We start from the raw sequence: 18183 nt of genomic DNA, 5'->3' as shown, positions 1-18183 counted from the left end.
CAAACAAAATGTCAGTTTATAAAATCTGCCAATGGCAGCTATGAATAATAGTGGAATTTATATATGTCGAGCTGCAGCGTCGTGTGCAATTGCTCCAAAGAAACAGCAAAGGCAGAAAAAGAACTCCTGTCCTTCGAGAGGCTTGTGGATTCTGAAAATTTTAAAAAACACCAGGCAAAACGGCTATGAGAATACAAAGGATTGTCCAAAATGTTGGTTACCATCCAACTTGGCGCTTAGTGTTCATGTAGAGAAGAGAAACTTGTGATCAGCAGTCATCGTGATTGGACTGTTAGTTGGTAGTTCTTTCTCAATCTGTCAGTTTTTTAGGTCTCAGTTACAGCAACAGATTTTTTAATGAAAAAACTACTTTCTAGCTGTTGTTGCAACATTCACACTGGAGATGATTTTCACTTATTTAGGTAATTGACGGATAGATGAATAATGTAAGATTTTGTTAGTTGCTGCTTTGTTTGTATGGATCACCGCAAAAATCCTTGAGTTTTAGTTTTAAAATGCTTCACTTCTGCCACGTGTACGGCCGCCGTCCACTCTACTCCCGAGTGTTCGAGCGCCTAAAACACAAGTTTAGAAATAGTCCTAATGCTACGGAAATCTAAGACAATTGCCGCCTGGCTTCGGCTTTGTCTACAATTTTGAAAACTCTGTTGTCCCCATTTTAGATTTAAAAAACGCCATCTGGAAACATCTGGATGCCTGGAAACAATGTCACCCTTATTAAATTCCTGATTGGTTCTTATTCAGTCATGACTCCGCTACCAGCAGTGACGGCAAAACGCTGCTCACACTCGCTGTCTGCAACACTTTTGTATGGATGTAGCCTAGGTACCGTGGTGTGTCACCTCAGTAAATGGGTCCTGACACAGCTAACCTGCAGACTCGACGAATCACATGCATCATTCACGGGAACATACTGCGGCTGTTTGTACACTGTCCATTAGTAAATTGTTCAGAAAGCAGAATGGATAGGTCATGGTTGACAGAAAAAAAATGCTGCTACACCTCTGCTGCTGTATGAAGGACTGCAACCACACTCTTTATCTGTTGAGCACCAGCTCTTTGCTCGTGTTTCGCCGCAGCCACACACATTTAGCGCGGTTTGAACGGCCACTGCAAAGCGATATCAGTCCAGTGGGTGACTTATGGAGACTTATCCAGATGAATTCTTCAACATGAAAAGAAATAGTCAAATGCACAGTGGACGTAACCACTGCAGGTAATGAATGTGCCTTGCTTCAAGATATTGCCTTGCTTCAAGATATTGCAATTATGTAATGAGAGTCCCAGAAGTGGATGCTGCAATGTTCGTTAAACACAGGAGAGGCCGCCTTGCATCTGTAGTCACAGTTCACGGATCAGAATGCAAACAGGGAGCCAAGCAGCGTTCTATCATCACAAAGGCAAACATACAAAAAAAGCCCTGAGCGTTTCAGCGCTATTAAGACACCCACTCCCTCTCCAGCCTCCATCTCTGCCTCTTGTGCTCCCTCCCTCCTTCCATCCAGCTCCCCCATCCTCGGTGAAACTCCTCCTCTCCCTGCCTCTCTTGCTACCACTGCCCCAGATACCTTTCCTCCATTTCAATCTCTTCCTTTTTCCTCTATCCTCTGCTCTTTCTCTCGTCCTGACTTCAATCCATATAGTCTTGCTCTTGCCCTATCCCTGCTACTCCTACGCACCCCTCCTCCCCACACACACACACACACACACTGTTCCTTTTCTGTTTTTTTTTTTTACCAACCTCTTACTCATGTGTGTCTACATCCCTCCCTCCCACTCGTTTTACTCTGTCTCTCTCTCGGTTCTCTCAGAGGGTCTAAGCTGGAAGCGATTGCCACCCACACATTCCCTCTTCAGCTTTCAGCTTGACATCAGATTTACATTCACAATGAACAAGCGCAGCATTTCACATGTTGCCTAGCACATGGTTATACACACAAACTTGAACACGCGAAATGGGTGTTAACACACGTGAGCACATGTGCCTGCTGTATGTACTGCACTGTACTGGATATAAGACGTTAGCCTCTGTTCTTTATGCTGATCTAGTGCAGAAATAATACACAGAGTAGTCGGTCAGCAGAGAAGTAACTGACCATGGTTAATCATTTGTTTTCTATCAAACAAAAATGCAAAATTGCCATTGAGCAGTTGCTTCTCTTCTCTGTTTGCAGATTGAATTTTTGTGAATGTTGGACTGTAGGTAGGACAAATAATGCATTTTAAAAAATGACACCTGACAAGTTCATCAAAAAAATTATGGAGAGATTAATCAATATTGAAATTAAGCAATAGCCATGTCCCTTTTATGACTTAGTGTATTATTTACCTGAGTATATTCATAGATCAGTACTACTCTTGTGTCTCAACAGTAGCTATGAAGCTGGGGCAGGAAGGGGATGGCTATGAAGACTGAAAGCAGCTCACAAAATGGAATTTTGGGATTTAATGCTGCGTTCACACCAAACACAATGCAGCATTAATGTGATCTACATGTTGTACTTTAACTATTACCTAATGAACATTAATTTATCCATCCACCCAGCACTTCCCTGCAGCATTGTCACTATTTCTCTGTAACTTTACATACAGAAATGTTTGGAAATGATGACGCAGTTAGCCACATTCACTTCCTGATTGGTTCTTATAGTTTGGTCAAAACACCCCAAAAAATGTTTTCATGTCATATCAGAATTGTAGTAGTGACTGTCTGACTTGTAATCAGTACAACTGAGAAAATCTGATTCTTTTTTAAGTTGTTGATGTAAAGAACTTTATAACCTAGAATTGCCTGAAAAAAAGCAAACATGGATGCCTAATGTTAGCTAAAATCTCCAGCTCTGGGAGATTTAAGCAACATATAATGGATATGTTGTAATTTTGTGAATGACCCTCACACAACCGTCTCTGTAACTCAACGATGACACAATGTAAGCATGATCATTTTTTTGCCAACTCTACCATAAGTAGAGAAACTTTCATTTGTGCATCTGTAAAATATGAAATTGCATTGATGCCATGAACATGAGTTTTGATTTTCATTATGGGAAATTTTTTCGGATTCTCTTAAGAGAATTCACTCAAAACTTGGACCATCAAATAAAATGATGGACTGTAAATATATTGCACTATACAGTCATTTTGATTTGGGACCATAGACATACAACACAAGTGCCCGAAACCTGTATTCTCTCGAATGACCAGCAGGGGGCGACTGTACTGACAGCAGTCTGTTTCTGTAGAAGTCTATGAGAAAATGAGTATACTTGCCACTTGATTTATAACGTCAGTAAACATTTTCCTGAGGCGTTTATGGTCTCGATCACTTGTTTCAACTCTTCTCCAATACATCATGTTGTTCACTATCAAGTATAGTCCAATTTTTAGTAAAATAGACGATGAAGCACGATATGCATTGGGGCACAGATTGGACAGATGTACTGTCCAATAGGTGCAGGCCATACCCCCCGCTCCTCCAAATATGGGAAGAGCTTCTGGTTTAAAAAAGCCAATATGGCGCCCGTCTTACCTTCAAAACGGTGGCCACGGTGGGTTGCCATTTGTTGTGGACACAGACATTGTTTAGATACACATCACATGGCAATGAAATGGAAGTTGAGTCTCGTTTCAGTTGACAGTGATTTGATCTGTCCCTACAAACCCCAGAGCAATGTTTCAACACCATGATGGTAAGAATGAGCAACTTGAACAATGCTATTTCCGCACATGGTTGATTTGTTTTAACAGCTAAATAAAAAGAGGCGGGCACGTCTGCCTTCAGCCTGACAGCCTCCCGTGACATGAAGATCCCTCAGCCCGGCTGCACTTTTCAAGTCTCCTTTTCAAGCATTTACATCATCTCTAAACAATGGTTACCTAATTGGATTTCAAATAAGGTACAACAAGTGAATCACAACAGGTCTCCAGATGCCTTCACACTTTTCCGTTTCAATGCTGCTCATAATCAAACTCATTAGCCCCCCTTGTCAGTCATCAGCAGTGATCCCAAGACTAATGAAGCTTTGAAATGATTTACTGTAACCTATCTGGTCCCATTGTTGTTGCTTAACACATTCCTTTGCTTGTGTGTGTGTGTGTGTGTGTGTGTGTGTGTGCGTGCGTGCGTGCGTGCGTGCGTGTGTGGATCCGTGTCTATTGCCCATTCAATAGCCCAACATTTGGTCAAATTCCGAGCTTTGTTGTGTAGTGTTGTATATTTGAAGCTAAAATGTTAGGTACTTCAGAAAAAAAAAAGAAATACTAAATGCTGCCATGGCAACGAAACACAGGGCCTGGGTTTGGAGAAAAAGAGACTGAGAAATAGATTTAAATGGGCCCATCCTCACTTTCTTTTTTTTCATTCCGGACTGGTGCTCTTTGTTAACACTTTAATAAAAGGGATGCGTAATGGCTTTTATTAATTTTGACACTTGTCATTAAAGTGACAATGCAGGTGTGGAAAAAAAAGACAATGACCATGCCACCCCTTTCGGTTTTAATTTGTAACTGCTCCATACCCCCTGATAACCCCACCCATCTCACATCGTTTATTAAAGACTGCGTGAATAAATCAGATGATTTATACACTGATTTTGAATGAGTCTCTGCACACGCCGCCGCCCACATTTCCCCACTCTGTGCATATTAAGTATAGAAAAAAAGGGGCAGGTACAGAGTATTATGCTTCAGAAGTGAATTTTTGTCTGTGTTCAGGTTGAAGAGCACCAATTTTCCAAAATGAGAAATCTGCCCTGTGCCTACTCCCACCAGATGATACATAATTCAGCGTGTGGAGTAAAACCAGGTGCATTTTAAATAGTAAAGTCTGTATCCAAGCCTCGAATTCTTGGGTTCAAATTTTGTTCAAAGGCTTGGTGAAAGTCACTGTCTCGTCTATTTCTCACAATGTTTCAAGGGAATTAAGTGATGGTAGTCTTTAAGATTAACAGGGGGTAACTTAATGGCAAGGTCCCAGACAAATACGTCCTGATTGAAGTCACTCTCTTTCTGAAGTATATTATTGTCTCAGAGGAGAAAATGTCTGCAGGTTTAACCGTCAGAGATAATTCAACGCAAAAGGAAAAGAGTGATAGGTCAACCCTGGGAGTGAGTGTTGGCTGTCCAGCTGTCAAGATGGAAGTACTGACCGCGTGTAGCGTTTTAACGTTTGTACGTGCAGCGCATAGCATGACACTCACGTGAATACGACGTGGCTGAAAGACACGTGATGAGCTTGACTAAAAAAACAAACCTTCTCTCAAACAGTACACAGTGTATTTGTACAATTAACGGTAACAAAATTCAGAAATCAGCATTTTATGTACAGAAATACGCTCTCATGGGAATAAGACAGATTTCTAGATCATCACCATCCAGCTGCAGGTGGATTTGTTGACTGTGTTGCTCAGCTTTTAACTTGTTGTAAAATCTCCTCAGTCATGCATTCATATTGCCTTTTCCTGGAGAAAGTAGGTGATTAAGTGACACAAAATGCAGGGCAAGGCTCCTGAGATTTCATGGGATCAATGGAAGAGTGGAAAGAGGGCAAGTTTCTAATGGTTTTTCATTTGATCAAATTTAATTTGCACCGACCTTTTAAAGACCCAAGTATCCATTTTACTGAGTTTGTCCTCCATCTTGACGAAACAATCTCACCAATCCAGAGCTTTCAACCATAACTCTCATAACTGATCGGTGGGTTAATCCTTGAACTTTTAGGCATTCCTGAATGAACTGTACATACAGATTTGAATAAGTAATACCTGAATAAGTTTTATTGACATTAATATTCCCTTTTTATAGTTTCTCTTCCTTTGCATAAACTATTTCAATAACTGCCTTCATTTTCATCTTACATTCCTTTTTTTTGGATATGTTTGAATATGCTTTAACAGATTACTTTGTTGTTAGTTGATGAATGAAAATCACCAAATCAGTGGTGCAGCTCGTGAAAAACAGGTTAGCAGTCAAACATGCATGTTGTCGTAGCAAGTTTGCACCACATTTTGAATTCATTATTAGTGCAGGCTGGATGACGGAGCAGGGTTTTTACCCTGGCTACTTGAGCTCTCTCTCCAGGCCACTGTTTTGCAGACTTAGATTCCTTCTCAATTATCATAATGTCTGTACTATACTGTAAACCAACACTAACCTGCCCTCTGTGGACAGTCCTACAAATTACAATAAAGGGATTAGTTTAGCATACTTTGATTTTTCTTCAGATGAGGAAAAAAAAACCAGTTGGTGTATTCGCACAGGGAAAGTACTTCCAAAAAATACCATGTTTTGGAGGTCGAACTGCATTTAAAACCCAGCACTGCTGCTGAGGCTCTTTGGAGATTAACAAGTTAAACGCTCGCATGGCGCAGGGGATTCTTGCTCAGCAATTTCTGAATGGAATTTAATGTGAACACAAACTGCCGCAAGTGGCTCTCTGCAAACATAATGCTTAGTAAGACGGTGTATCACTTGTGAAGACTAAGAGTTGTGTTTTGCTGGTTACAGATATCTTGATAAGTTAGTAATATACTGTAACTTTTACCCCCTGTGCCCCCAGCTTCATTGATCCTTGTATTTATCACAGCATTAATAACATGACTTATAATTTTTTCCGTTCCTTTTCGTATTACTTGAACATGAACTTAAATCAGACTTTTTTAAGTTGACTATTAGTTGCCAGTTTGGGTTTGTCACGTGCTTTTGCTTCTCACTTTTATACACATTTGTAAACACACAATATAAGTTACCTTTGAAAATAAGACATATATATATATATATATAATGCACAGTGCCATAGATACAGTACAGTCCACCACGCCTGCAGAGCCGCTGCCCCAAATTAAAAACAGCCGACGTCTACATCCACACTACTGCGTTTCAGATTTAAAATCCATCACTGTTGCTACGTTTATGCCCGCCGCCCACACTATTTCAGAGTTTTCGAGCAACTTAAACAGAGAAGTTTGGTTACCCAGCTCTGCCTGTTTTAGTTTGAAAACTTCGGTGGAACATTGTTGTGTGGACTGTCAGTGACCTGCATTCGCTTCGGTCATGACTCGACTACCAGCAGTGAATGCAAAATGTTGTAAACCTCGTTCCCCCTCGTTGTCAGTCCAAGAAAAAGAAATCCCTCGTCTTACTTTTCACCCTTGTTTCTTTCATAGTATTTTCTGTAAACAAGCAACATGCTGCAGAGCAGACAATCTGCTTCCCGAGGTCGTATTAGTTTTAGAACGCCATTTTAAAAACAAAACCGTACCAGTATAGATGAAGCCTAAATGTGAAATGCAGGGTTTTATTTAGAGGACACAACGAGTGTCAGCATATGAAGTGTTCAAATATCACATTTCCCCAAAGTCAAAAAAAATCTTTTAAAAGTAAGCATCCTGGTCATAGTTAACTAATCCTAGCATGACAAACAGCGTCTCTCTGTGCGGTCGCCAAGGAGTCAATCACACTGGGTGACATTAGAGGAAGAGAAGCAAGTTACTTTTCTGACTGTGCTCCTATTCAGCATCCTTACTGAGAGGGTCACAGCAATGAAAAGAAACAAGTCATGTTGCTCTGCATCACCATTCCCTTTATTTCTATCCTCCCCATTAGTTCCCATTGCATTGAAGTTAGCTGAAGGGATATTGGAGACCAGACTGCAGCATGTTAGTTAGAGCTTGCTGTTATCCTGCAATGCTTTGGGGATTACAACAATGATGACACAGGTAAAAGAAGCCGTAATGACTCGGGGGCTTCTCTATCAATTGTTCGAGTCATATAGCAAATATTTTTCTTTATTTTCCTTTTATCTTTTTTTTTGCATTTTTTGGGAGAAAAAATCAACCGCTGCAACTACCTACGGCAGACAAAGACTTGGTTGATTTCTATAGGAAATCAAGGCTCCCGCCTCAATGGATCCGTCCATTGGAGGATTTAATAAAACATGTGCTCTTTCTAAATCTGACGCACCCAAATTGGCAACTACAGGATTAAGTTGGTGTTGTATTTTCTCTCCAATCACCCCAAGGCTTAGGATAGTAATAATGACACACACTTCTTTCCAAATCTCACTGTCTATCCCTGTAGCTAAACCCACAGAAACTGCTCAAACTGAATTTCTCTCACCATAAGACTGACGCCATTTGAATCCTAAATCACCTTTTCTCTCCTTGGCACAATCCTCTCCTCCTGGGGAGTACTAATTAGTTTGGGAAACACTAAATTCTATAGTGGGTCTTGATATCACTGTTCTGTTGCTTTTTTAAATTGAGAGGGCTGCAGCTATATAATGCATTCATAATGATGGCATAACCTCCAGCCGTACAGGGCATCACCCATGACAATTGCTGTCAATTAACACTTGCAGTGTAACAGCACGCCGAATAAACTGTGAGCACTGCTGTGAAGTTCATGACCCAACCGCTTTCAGGACTCAATTTGAAGTGGAATGGAAATTAACTGACTTTTATATAATGACAATCAGCTGTCGGTCACATGCTCTTGACACCTTTTATTAGAGATAGATGTTAAGGTAGATAGATGTGAGATCCCTGCTTTCTGAGATTTACTTTAGAAGACTCTTCCACCGGTCAGTCGCCCAGCCTGCAGAGTTTCATTTGGGGCAAAGGGACACTGGCATTATAGGCTGGTGTCTCGGCCTGGGTGACCAGCACCTGAGCAGTCATCTTTGATTCTCCTCGCATGGTGTGGAGAAAATGTTGGGGCCACAGACAAAAAGATGGGCAGGCCTCGCAGAGGAGGGATTGCGAATTGGAAAGGTAAATGAAAGAGGGCTGAAGGGGAGGGTCAGCGAGGATAAAAGAGGAATACAGATAAAGGCAGGTAGGGAGAAAATGGAGGTCTCTAGATGCCTCGCGTATCTGAAGGCGAGGGAACGAGAGGACAGTATGAAAACAAGAGGGCGCAAGGAAGGGAAAGATGATGAGAGAGAGAGAGAGAGAGAGAGGACAGAGATCAGGGGCTGAAGCGAGGCAGCGGGATAAATGCACTATTTGAATTATGTAAAATAGCTGCGTGGGAGAAAGGAGGTAGGTGTGTGTGTGTGTGTGTGTGTGTGTGTCTGAATATTAGTGTGACTTTGTGATAGGAGGAGCTGAGAGAGAGGGAGAGAGAGAAAGGAAAGAGGGAGATACAGAGTGAGATAGACTGAATTACTCGAAATATAAGCATGAAAATGGAGCAAACCAACAAATATAAGTTTGGCTTTGCACCAGGGTTATGTCGATGAGATGTTGGCAGAAAAGGGGAAAAAAGCAAGGGGAAAGTAAGGAGCAAACAGGACATGCAGAGATATAATGTAGGCTTTGATATCCTCCTGCTGCAGTTATGCCGTTATCTAAGCAGAGCGTCTACCAAGGTGGTCACCCTGGCATTATTAGAGAAGGGATTGTTTAGTCCTTATCTGGTGGAGAGATACAGCTTGTTGCTGGCGTTTCACAACTTTATCTTTTAACTGTGGATCAGGCTGTCCTGGCAAGAACTACAGTTGTAGTCCTTTCCTTTTTTTTCTGCCATTTTATTTATCGACATGGCTCCAGGGTTGGCAATGTTAGTCTGACTGCCGTCAACCCACCTCGGTCTAAACTGGGATATCTCAAAAAGCATTGCACGTAGTGCCTTGACAAATAGTTCAAACAACCACACTCTGCAGAGGAGGAAGCCAAATGGACTAACTGGCGACCAACTGAGTTTTTTTTGGCTTCACCTTTAGGGATCTGTCGTAACGGGCATCTTCATTTACAGTCTATGGATGAACTTGATACCTTGTAAACATCAGCATGTTGACATTGTCTTCTTGAGCATGTTAGCATTCAGCTCAGAGCCTCACAGAGCTGCTAGCATGGCTGTAGGACCCCTCCCCCCGCCGATAACCTTCATATCTGGCAGTTCTATTGATGAGCAGTGATAAGTGTCTTTCACATAACTTGGACATAAAAGGATAAAGAATAAAGCAGCAGAAACGGTGTTGTGTGAAACATTTTTTTGTGTATGAAGCCTCGCTGCTCAAACCCTACCTCTCATCCAATTACTTGTGTTTTTTGGTAACCGTTTAAAGGGATTTCCTGTTCGCAAGGTGAATAATAAATTCACTTAAATTTTAACAACAACAAAACATAGAGCGTGAAAAGGACTTGCTCGCAGGTTTGCATAACCTAATTATCAGGTTTGTGTATCTGGGACCATCATTACTGTGCTGAAGAGGTTGGAACTTACAGTAGCTTACTAGTGGATATCTGATGTTTGATGAAAAGCCATTATAAGCCCATTATCAGTATATGACCATAACAAATGCTTCCATTGTATATACTTTTAACAAAAGCAAAACATCCTCGGCAAAGGAAACATGACTACAAGCATGAAGGTGCCCAGCACTCACTCAGCCGAGACAATTATTATGCCCAATATGTCTCTTTGCCCAAATTCACATCCTTCAAAACTACCAGATGAAACTAGGAAATTAAAAGAGTGAGATACTTGTCTGAAAATATCCGAGGGTGTAGCGAGAACTGAACTTTCTCTGCAGCCTGCTCCTCATCTATGCTCAAGGCTTTACATCTTGAGGCCATACAATGGGTGAGTCAAATTGTCCTTCCTATCTGCTATTCCTTGACATCATGAGGTCAAGGAAAGGTATAAAGGACGACTGATAGGACTTAGGAAAAGCCGACAGCCCTGCTTAGAGAATCCGACTCGACTTTATACTACGTCATGGTGAAACTACAAATTTCCGAAGATGAACGACATGATGACGTGCGTCTCTTCTGGGTCATATTCATACTCTTCTACTTCTACGTCGGATTGAATAGTTTACGTCCATGCATGGCGCAACACGTTAAGTATCGCTGCCGCAATAAATTGTGGGGCGTCTATATCTCCTTGCCCTCACAAAGGGAGCTCCAGTATACCCTATGCTAAAGGAGATATGAAAGGAAGCATTGAAGCACCTTTCCAATGCATTTAGATATTCCGAACTGCTCTTATCGTGGCTGCTGATCAAATGCTTCCGGGTCACGTCGACATTAAGGAAACTTCCTAAGCCAATTTGACAATTCGACACAACAATCTCTGACCAAACTATTGGTTGTTCTTTTTGCATTGTGGGTAACGTAGGCACCACCACATTTTGATCCGAGAGTTTCTCGGTTGTACAAGCAAGTCAGAGTTGGGTTCTGTGGCTACGTCATTTATTGATTTAGGCATTCAGTGAAATTTTGAACTTGAATTCAAAAGAGGCCCTTTTTTTTTCCTATTAGTCTTTAATTCTCTAACTGTACATTCACACTCTCTTTGTCATCCATCAAGCGTTATCAGATATCAATATTTTATTCCCTTACTGGCCAATTCAGTATGTTAGGCACCTACTCCCTGACGGAAGTCAATAACTACTTTGTTTGTTTAATGCTCTCCACTCCTCTATCCGTGCTACTCCCTGTTCCTCCCCTCTCTCCCCGCTTCAAAATGCAGACTATTAACATTCGCCTCATCTGACATCCAGACAGAAAATCTATCTCCTCAATAGCCTCTCGCCCATTTCCTCAATCCCCCCCCCTCTGGGGATGAAGGTGTGTGGTGTGTGGAAGCGGCAGCAGTGCCGCTGGATGGGTGTGACATTGCATTGTTTTATTTCTGCCTTGCTCACCTTCGACCTCTATCAAGCTCTCACATTCGTTCACTCCCCTCTTTCATTCCTTTGGGCAGACTGTCGAAAACAGCTCTCTCTCACTCCAGGTCCTCTTGCTCTACCTGTGTAAACGGTTGCGGTGTATGGTGCTGTCCTCATTTTACCTTCAATGTTCCCCTTCCTCTTATGTGTAATTGTGTCTTACCTGTCCACTTCCTCTCTTTCTCTCTCTCTCTCTCTCTCTCTCTTAGATCATCGCGCCCGGCGGAAGAGCATAGCTACAGGGAAGCAGCCCAGCATGGAGGTCTCTCCCACTGCCCCCCTTCAACCCTTCCGACAATCCGTGAGTAACCCCCTCTGTTCCCGGCCTCGCTCGCTGCCTCCGTCCCTCTCGCTGTCCCTCCTCCCTCCCCCCGCCCTGGGCCCGCCACACACCTGTGGTCGCCGCGCCAGCGGCACCCCACCTCACCCTTTCCCCCTCCCCCTGGCTGTCTCCCCTTCCTTCGCCTTGAGCCCGCAGCAGCACCGGCAGCAGCGAAAGGGCTCAAAGAAGGCGCTCAGCACTCCCCCTTTGCCCCGCTCACTGCCCCTCTCGCCTTCCCTGTCCTTCACCCTGCCCCACTCGCCTGCCGCCTCCTCCTTCCCCCCCTTCTCATACTGGGGTGGAGACTGGAGGGCTGCCGGTTCGAGTCCAGTGGCGGGAGGAGCGTTTATTGCACCACTACCCACTGTTGAGGTATGTGACACAAATATGGCTGAAGGAGAGATACTAGCTGAGTTTACATGTTACAGGTGTAAACACCTTACCAGAGTAAAGAGGCCTGTACACACACACACACACACACACACACACACACATATATATATATATATATATATATATATATATATACACACACAGACACACATATAATAGTGTACTATGGAAATGTGGGAAAATTTCACAGCTTTCTGCCTGAAGTCTTTGTGCCTCATCTTGCATTCGCAAGTTTTATCTCACCAACGACCAACTGACAAACATTGAACACACAATGTAATCACACTTCATTGTGTTGTGATACAGTTTCAGTTCAGATCTATTTGAAGAATGCAGTCACAAGTTAGTTATTTTAGAAATGCAGATGCCATACTTTAGTTGACCTACTGCAATATAAAATTCGTACCCATAGTGCAGGAAAATGGCCCCTGTGGGTGTTTCAGTACTGTACACTGTGACATAGGCTGGGTTATTGATCATTCAATTCGATTATGAATGTCTTTTGTTTCATTCCACCCCTGGTGTTGATCAGTGCTGCGCAGAGGAAGCCAAACTATACCCGTCAGCCAAGGACCAACTACACCGCCGGTCATTTTGAGCTCCTTTATTAGCCCAGACAGCAGTTCATATTCTGTTAAGTTTGACGATTAGCGTTTTAGAAATTAATACATAATTACATACATCTGCTAAATGTGGACAGCGGTAAATGAGCCGAAGCACTAAATGACACCAGTAATCTCCTTCAACCCGAAGACGAGCAGCAACGGAGGGATTACGTGCCTTTTAACGTAGCCACAGGAGATGACGTTTTTCTCACTGTAACCTCACTTTGTTGTGCTTTTATTTTTGTGATTCGGGCATTTTTCCTCTCTCTGCATTGACTACTTTTTACTTTTCGAGACTTAAAGTGTCAGACAGAGCGGCAAATCAAATCAGATTTAGTCATGCGGGCTATTAGCTTGGAACCAGCAGATGGAGCCAAGTCTTTAGTCATATCCTCAAGACAGGCTTCAAAGCCATTTGACTCATTCCAGATGACGAGGTGTCATTTCCCTCCAGCCATCCTCCCGCTGAATAATTCTGTAACGCTATAGGTACATAAATGATATTACTGTGAGTGTTCAGGAGGCACTTGAAAGCTGAATGGGAGAAAGCGTCTTGAAGGCAGAGTGGTAGATAAAAAAAAAAAAGAAAGAACATAAAATTATATTTCATGCATGTTTAGAGACATTTAAAGTTATTTTCACAGCTAACACTCGAAAGTTCAAGTATGAAAACGCCTTTGAAAGGTGACATTTGGGGTTTACAAACGTAACAGTGTCGTCGTTTAACATTTTAATGTGCTCTTCGTGGGATGGCGACCCCTTTCAGGTGGGAATTATCTCGGTTGCGAGATATATCTTGGGTTGCAACTAAACAATTATTATAATTAATAAATAATCGGCAGATGATATTGTTGATTCATTGATTATTTGATCATCTCGTGTAAGGTCAAAAATTGGGAAAAGTGACAGCCATTTTTATTTTGCAAATGTTTTTCTATGACCAGCAATACAATACCCAAAGAAAGATTAATTTAACAGCGAGGTGAAAGTGAGAAAAAAATCTGCAAATGTTGGCATTTTTCTCCAAAAATCACTTGAAGTGATCCGAATTGTTGCTGAATGTTTCGACTAAACATAACGACTAATAGATGAATGGATTATCATTGCTGCTCTAGTAATTAGCAGTTACTTTTTTTTGTGTAATTTAACTTAAATTTAAAAAAATATAACACATTACAGTATAATGAAATGTAGTATGTATCAAGACACAAAGCAAAATATAGTGGAAAACTGAGTTTAGACACAGCAAACCCAGCCTGCATTCGATCCACACTTTTCTCCTGGTACCACTCTGAAGCAGCATTCAGAGCCGACGTGTATCCCACAATGCACCGCGGTCTACATCTCCACTCCAGTCCAAAGTGTTGGCGGTAATGGGCTTGTAAGTTGGTTTGAGACCGTTATCACATTATGTTATCATTTCTGTTCTTAATGCATATCGCCCACAGTCGAGATGTCAAATTTCAAATCCTTTTATCAAATAGTTTGAGAAATATGCAGTATCTTTAAAAAATATTATCAAACAGAAACCATTAAATAAAGGAATAATAATAAATAATATGATGCTAGGTCTATTTTATGTACAGTAGACCCACATGCTTCTATATAAGTTGATTTAAATTGCTTTTTTGTTTATGGTTGATTCTACATATTTGTTCCAACAAGTCATCTAAGATGGATTATACCATACACAGTGTTTATGTTTGCATTTGTCATGGGATGTCCTGAATAATCAAGTGTGTCCCAATGAGCTTTGATAATCCCCCTCCGGAAATACTTCACACAAATACTACATGTATCGGTGCAAGAGCATTGGGACGCGGACACTGAGTCGCGTTCTTTCTTGTCCTTGAACAATTCCCCGTGTCACTGCTTTGAGATGGGTGTGATCTTCGTTCGTGTAATGAAGCTCACACAGGACAAACTGCGCCCCTGTGCGTGAGGCGCTCCTCTTTGGACTGTGCGGCACTGCACTGCCCACCGCAGGCTCTGTAAGGACACTGCAGTTCCTCTGTTGCTCGTGTGTATGATTTCCTGTTGATAATAAATGTACCTTGTGCTCCCTCCCCATCCTGCATCATGTGTTTCATTTGTATGTGTGTGTGTGTGTGTGTGTGTGTGTGTGTGTCTTCATCTGATTTTGTCTTGTCACTTATTTCCATCCCACCGACTTCATGGTTATCACCTGTGTGTTCATTGTCTCACCATACCTGTCAATCGCTCTCGTCACACCGCGCTCGACTCCTCTGTCCTCTCATCCATGCGCGTCATGCACGTCCTCCCTCTACTTTTCCATCTGTTTGCCCTTGTTGCCGCTCTCCTCCCCCCTCCTCCACCCCCTTACAGAGTTTCCTCAGTAGACGGTTGAAGGGCTCGATCAAGAGGGCTAAGAGTCAGCCCAAACTGGACCGAACCAGCAGCTTCCGCCACATGATCCTCCCCCGCTTCCGCAGTGCCGACCAAGACAGGTCAGTGGCCGAGTGTGTGTGTGAGCGATGTCGAGCCTTCATACGTGGATGAATCTGCTGTGTTTGGCCCTGCGGCGGGAAGATGCATTTATGTATGAAATCTGTTTTTGCCTGTTTCCCCCCCAGTTGTGTGATGCATGTTGTTGTGACACAGTGCGCTCCCCCACCCCCCACTTACACAATCTGAAGCATCTTTCTGATTGAAACAGGATGTTTGGGATGTTGCCTAACGCAGGTAGTGATCATTTAAAGCCAATTCCGATTCAGCGTCGGTTGTAACAAATTTGGGTTTTATTAGACGACGGCACAGAAATGTGTTTACTGGTACAAGACAATGAGCAGTTTTCCAGGATGGTGAAGGAAAAAAGATCAAGAATATAATATTTTACAGTTGACTTGGACTGTTGGCATGTCCAGGTTGTCAGACCTCCTGTGTTATCATTATCTCTGGGGTTTCCTTCCATCCATAAGTCTATCCATGTATTAGTCTGTCTTCTTTTAATCCTTCGTCATCCAAATTCATTCGGCCCATCCCTTGTTGGGATTACAAGACACCTCAAATTTCCAAACACATACATCTTCTGGTATTACATACACCAAAAGAAACGGGAGGGGGGGGGGGGGGGGGGGAGGAAAAGAGGAGAAACACATCAAAAAGGAAAGAAAAATCAAAAAACCAACCCAAAAAATGATCAGGACTATATATCTATAAACTTACTCGATAAAGACCTTTTTTTCCTCTTCTCCCAGGCATCAGTGGCCCCCCTGGAGAGTTGCAGTAGCAAATGCATAATATGCTACATGGTGGTAAAATGCTTCTATGTGATATTTTACATTAGGTGCTATTCATTTAAATCAATTAAGTATATTTTATAATAGTTAAATATTTTAGTTAGGTCTAAGTAGAATAATAAATAAAAACAAATGCAGCCAGCCCAGCAGCTTGTATTTCATATATACAAGAGCAGCAGAATTATAGTAAATAGCTTTTATCTGATATTTTAAATTATTTCAAATATATTTGACATTAGGTACTATCCATTTTTATCAATGAAGAATTTTTTTATAACAGTTAAATTGTATAGTTAGATCTAAGTGTCACAGGTTTGAAGAAGCAGGACCCAAATGAAGGTAAGAAGGAAAAAAAGAATATTTAATAACTACGGTAACAAAAAACTGACCTAAATAAACCAAATCATAAAAGAATTCCTGAAATTCAGCTTTGGATTTTGGTTTTGGTGTGCCACCCCGAGATTTTCGCCCCATCTGGCCCCCCCTGTGAAAAACTTCTGGGGGCGCCACTGCCAGGCATATATATCTATCTATCTATCTATCTATCTATCTATCTTTCTATTATATCTGTCTGTCTACATGTCAATATCTCCGTCTGTCCATTTTTCCATATCCATCTGTACCTGTCACTCACTCTCTCTCTCATCGTCCCTGTCACTGTGATGAATTGCCGTTTATTTTGCACATTCATGCCTCGCTGCGGTTTTCCCTTACAATTAAAACGTTCGGCACCTTTGCCGTTTCTCTGTCGGGGCGATGGAGAGCCATTCCCCGCTCTCTCTCCATGGCAACCAGCCGACAGCCATATGGCAGCTGTATAGACCATAATGAGTCAGTGGGAGATTTTTTTTTAATTATACCTCCTCTGTGTCGTGGCGATAGTTCTACTGTATAACATTGCACACCGGCATTCCTCAGACACAGCGGCACAAAGAGGTACAGTGTTCGTATTTTAGTTTGGCCAGGAGAGTTTTTATTTTGATGAAGAAAAAAGAGAATACATGAAAAGAAAATACAGTTTCCGTTTTTCTAAGCAATGTTGTCCAGCTGTTAAACAGTTCGGAAGAAGTGTGTATTTTTTTTCCCCAAATGTTTTCATTTTATTCCTTAACTTTTAGCCTTTGTTTGCATAGGAACTTCATTCTCATCTTTTCTGTAGGCCTGTCACGATAACTCCCTCTTGTTGGACGATAAATTGTCCAAGAAATAATTGCGATATACGATTTTATCATCATTTTTTTGCTACTGAATCATGTGAGCTTGCAAAACAGGCCTATTGGTCGTTGCCGGTGAGAGTCACTGCACTTTTCTCCTACACGATTTTTATAGCTGTTGAGAGAAATGTTATCTTAAAGGGGCAGTGAGTGATTTAACAGACCCCCATTTTTTTTAATTTTTTATTCCATTTACAGAGCAGGGGCTGAGCTGAAAACCCAGATTTTTTTGTATACATTGAGTAGAGTATGTTGTCAGTTCCAACATTTTCATCTGTATCGAAGGCATTGTTGATACTGGTGTCACAATCTGAAAATCTCTAGTATAGATGTTATGGAAAAAATAAATAAGGGATGCATTTTTTTGTGCGAATTTTTCCACTTGGTGAACAGTACTACTCTAGTACAGAAGAGGATGAGGGCCACAAGTGAACTTTTTTTTTTGGAGTTTTGACTTTATTCTCAGAATTCTGACTTACAACTCAGAATTGGAAGACCAAAAGGTGAGCGAAAAGGAAAACGGTGCCCAACCATATTAACTATCAAACCTGCTACTCCAGGCACCAAAACAACACATATTTCCTTTTCACGCTCCTTTTGGTCTTCCATTAATCAAATTGCTTCTTCCACCACTCGAAACCACTCGAACGCACAAAGAAATCGCTGAGGGAAAACATCTTCAACCTGTGTTTAA

General features: G+C 41.8%; 1 protein-coding gene across 5 annotated transcripts in view; it reads left to right on the top strand.

Moving 5' to 3' along the window:
- Nucleotides 1–18183, top strand: part of syngap1b (synaptic Ras GTPase activating protein 1b) — a 136563-nt gene that overhangs the window by 82546 nt on the left and 35834 nt on the right. For 4 of the 5 annotated variants that reach the window (XM_035608399.2, XM_035608403.2, XM_047329498.1 and 1 more), the window contains 2 exons: nt 11905–11996; nt 15362–15483. In XM_035608399.2, the coding sequence (XP_035464292.2) occupies nt 11905–11996; nt 15362–15483 (214 nt within the window). Of the gene's footprint in view, nt 1–11904; nt 12390–15361; nt 15484–18183 lie in introns of all 5 variants that reach the window. The other variant, XM_047329500.1, reaches the window with a different exon arrangement.

The sequence above is a fragment of the Scophthalmus maximus genome, chromosome 20 (genome assembly GCF_022379125.1).
Source record: "Scophthalmus maximus strain ysfricsl-2021 chromosome 20, ASM2237912v1, whole genome shotgun sequence".
Lineage (NCBI taxonomy): Eukaryota > Metazoa > Chordata > Actinopteri > Pleuronectiformes > Scophthalmidae > Scophthalmus > Scophthalmus maximus.
This window is presented reverse-complemented; position numbering and strand designations above follow the sequence as displayed.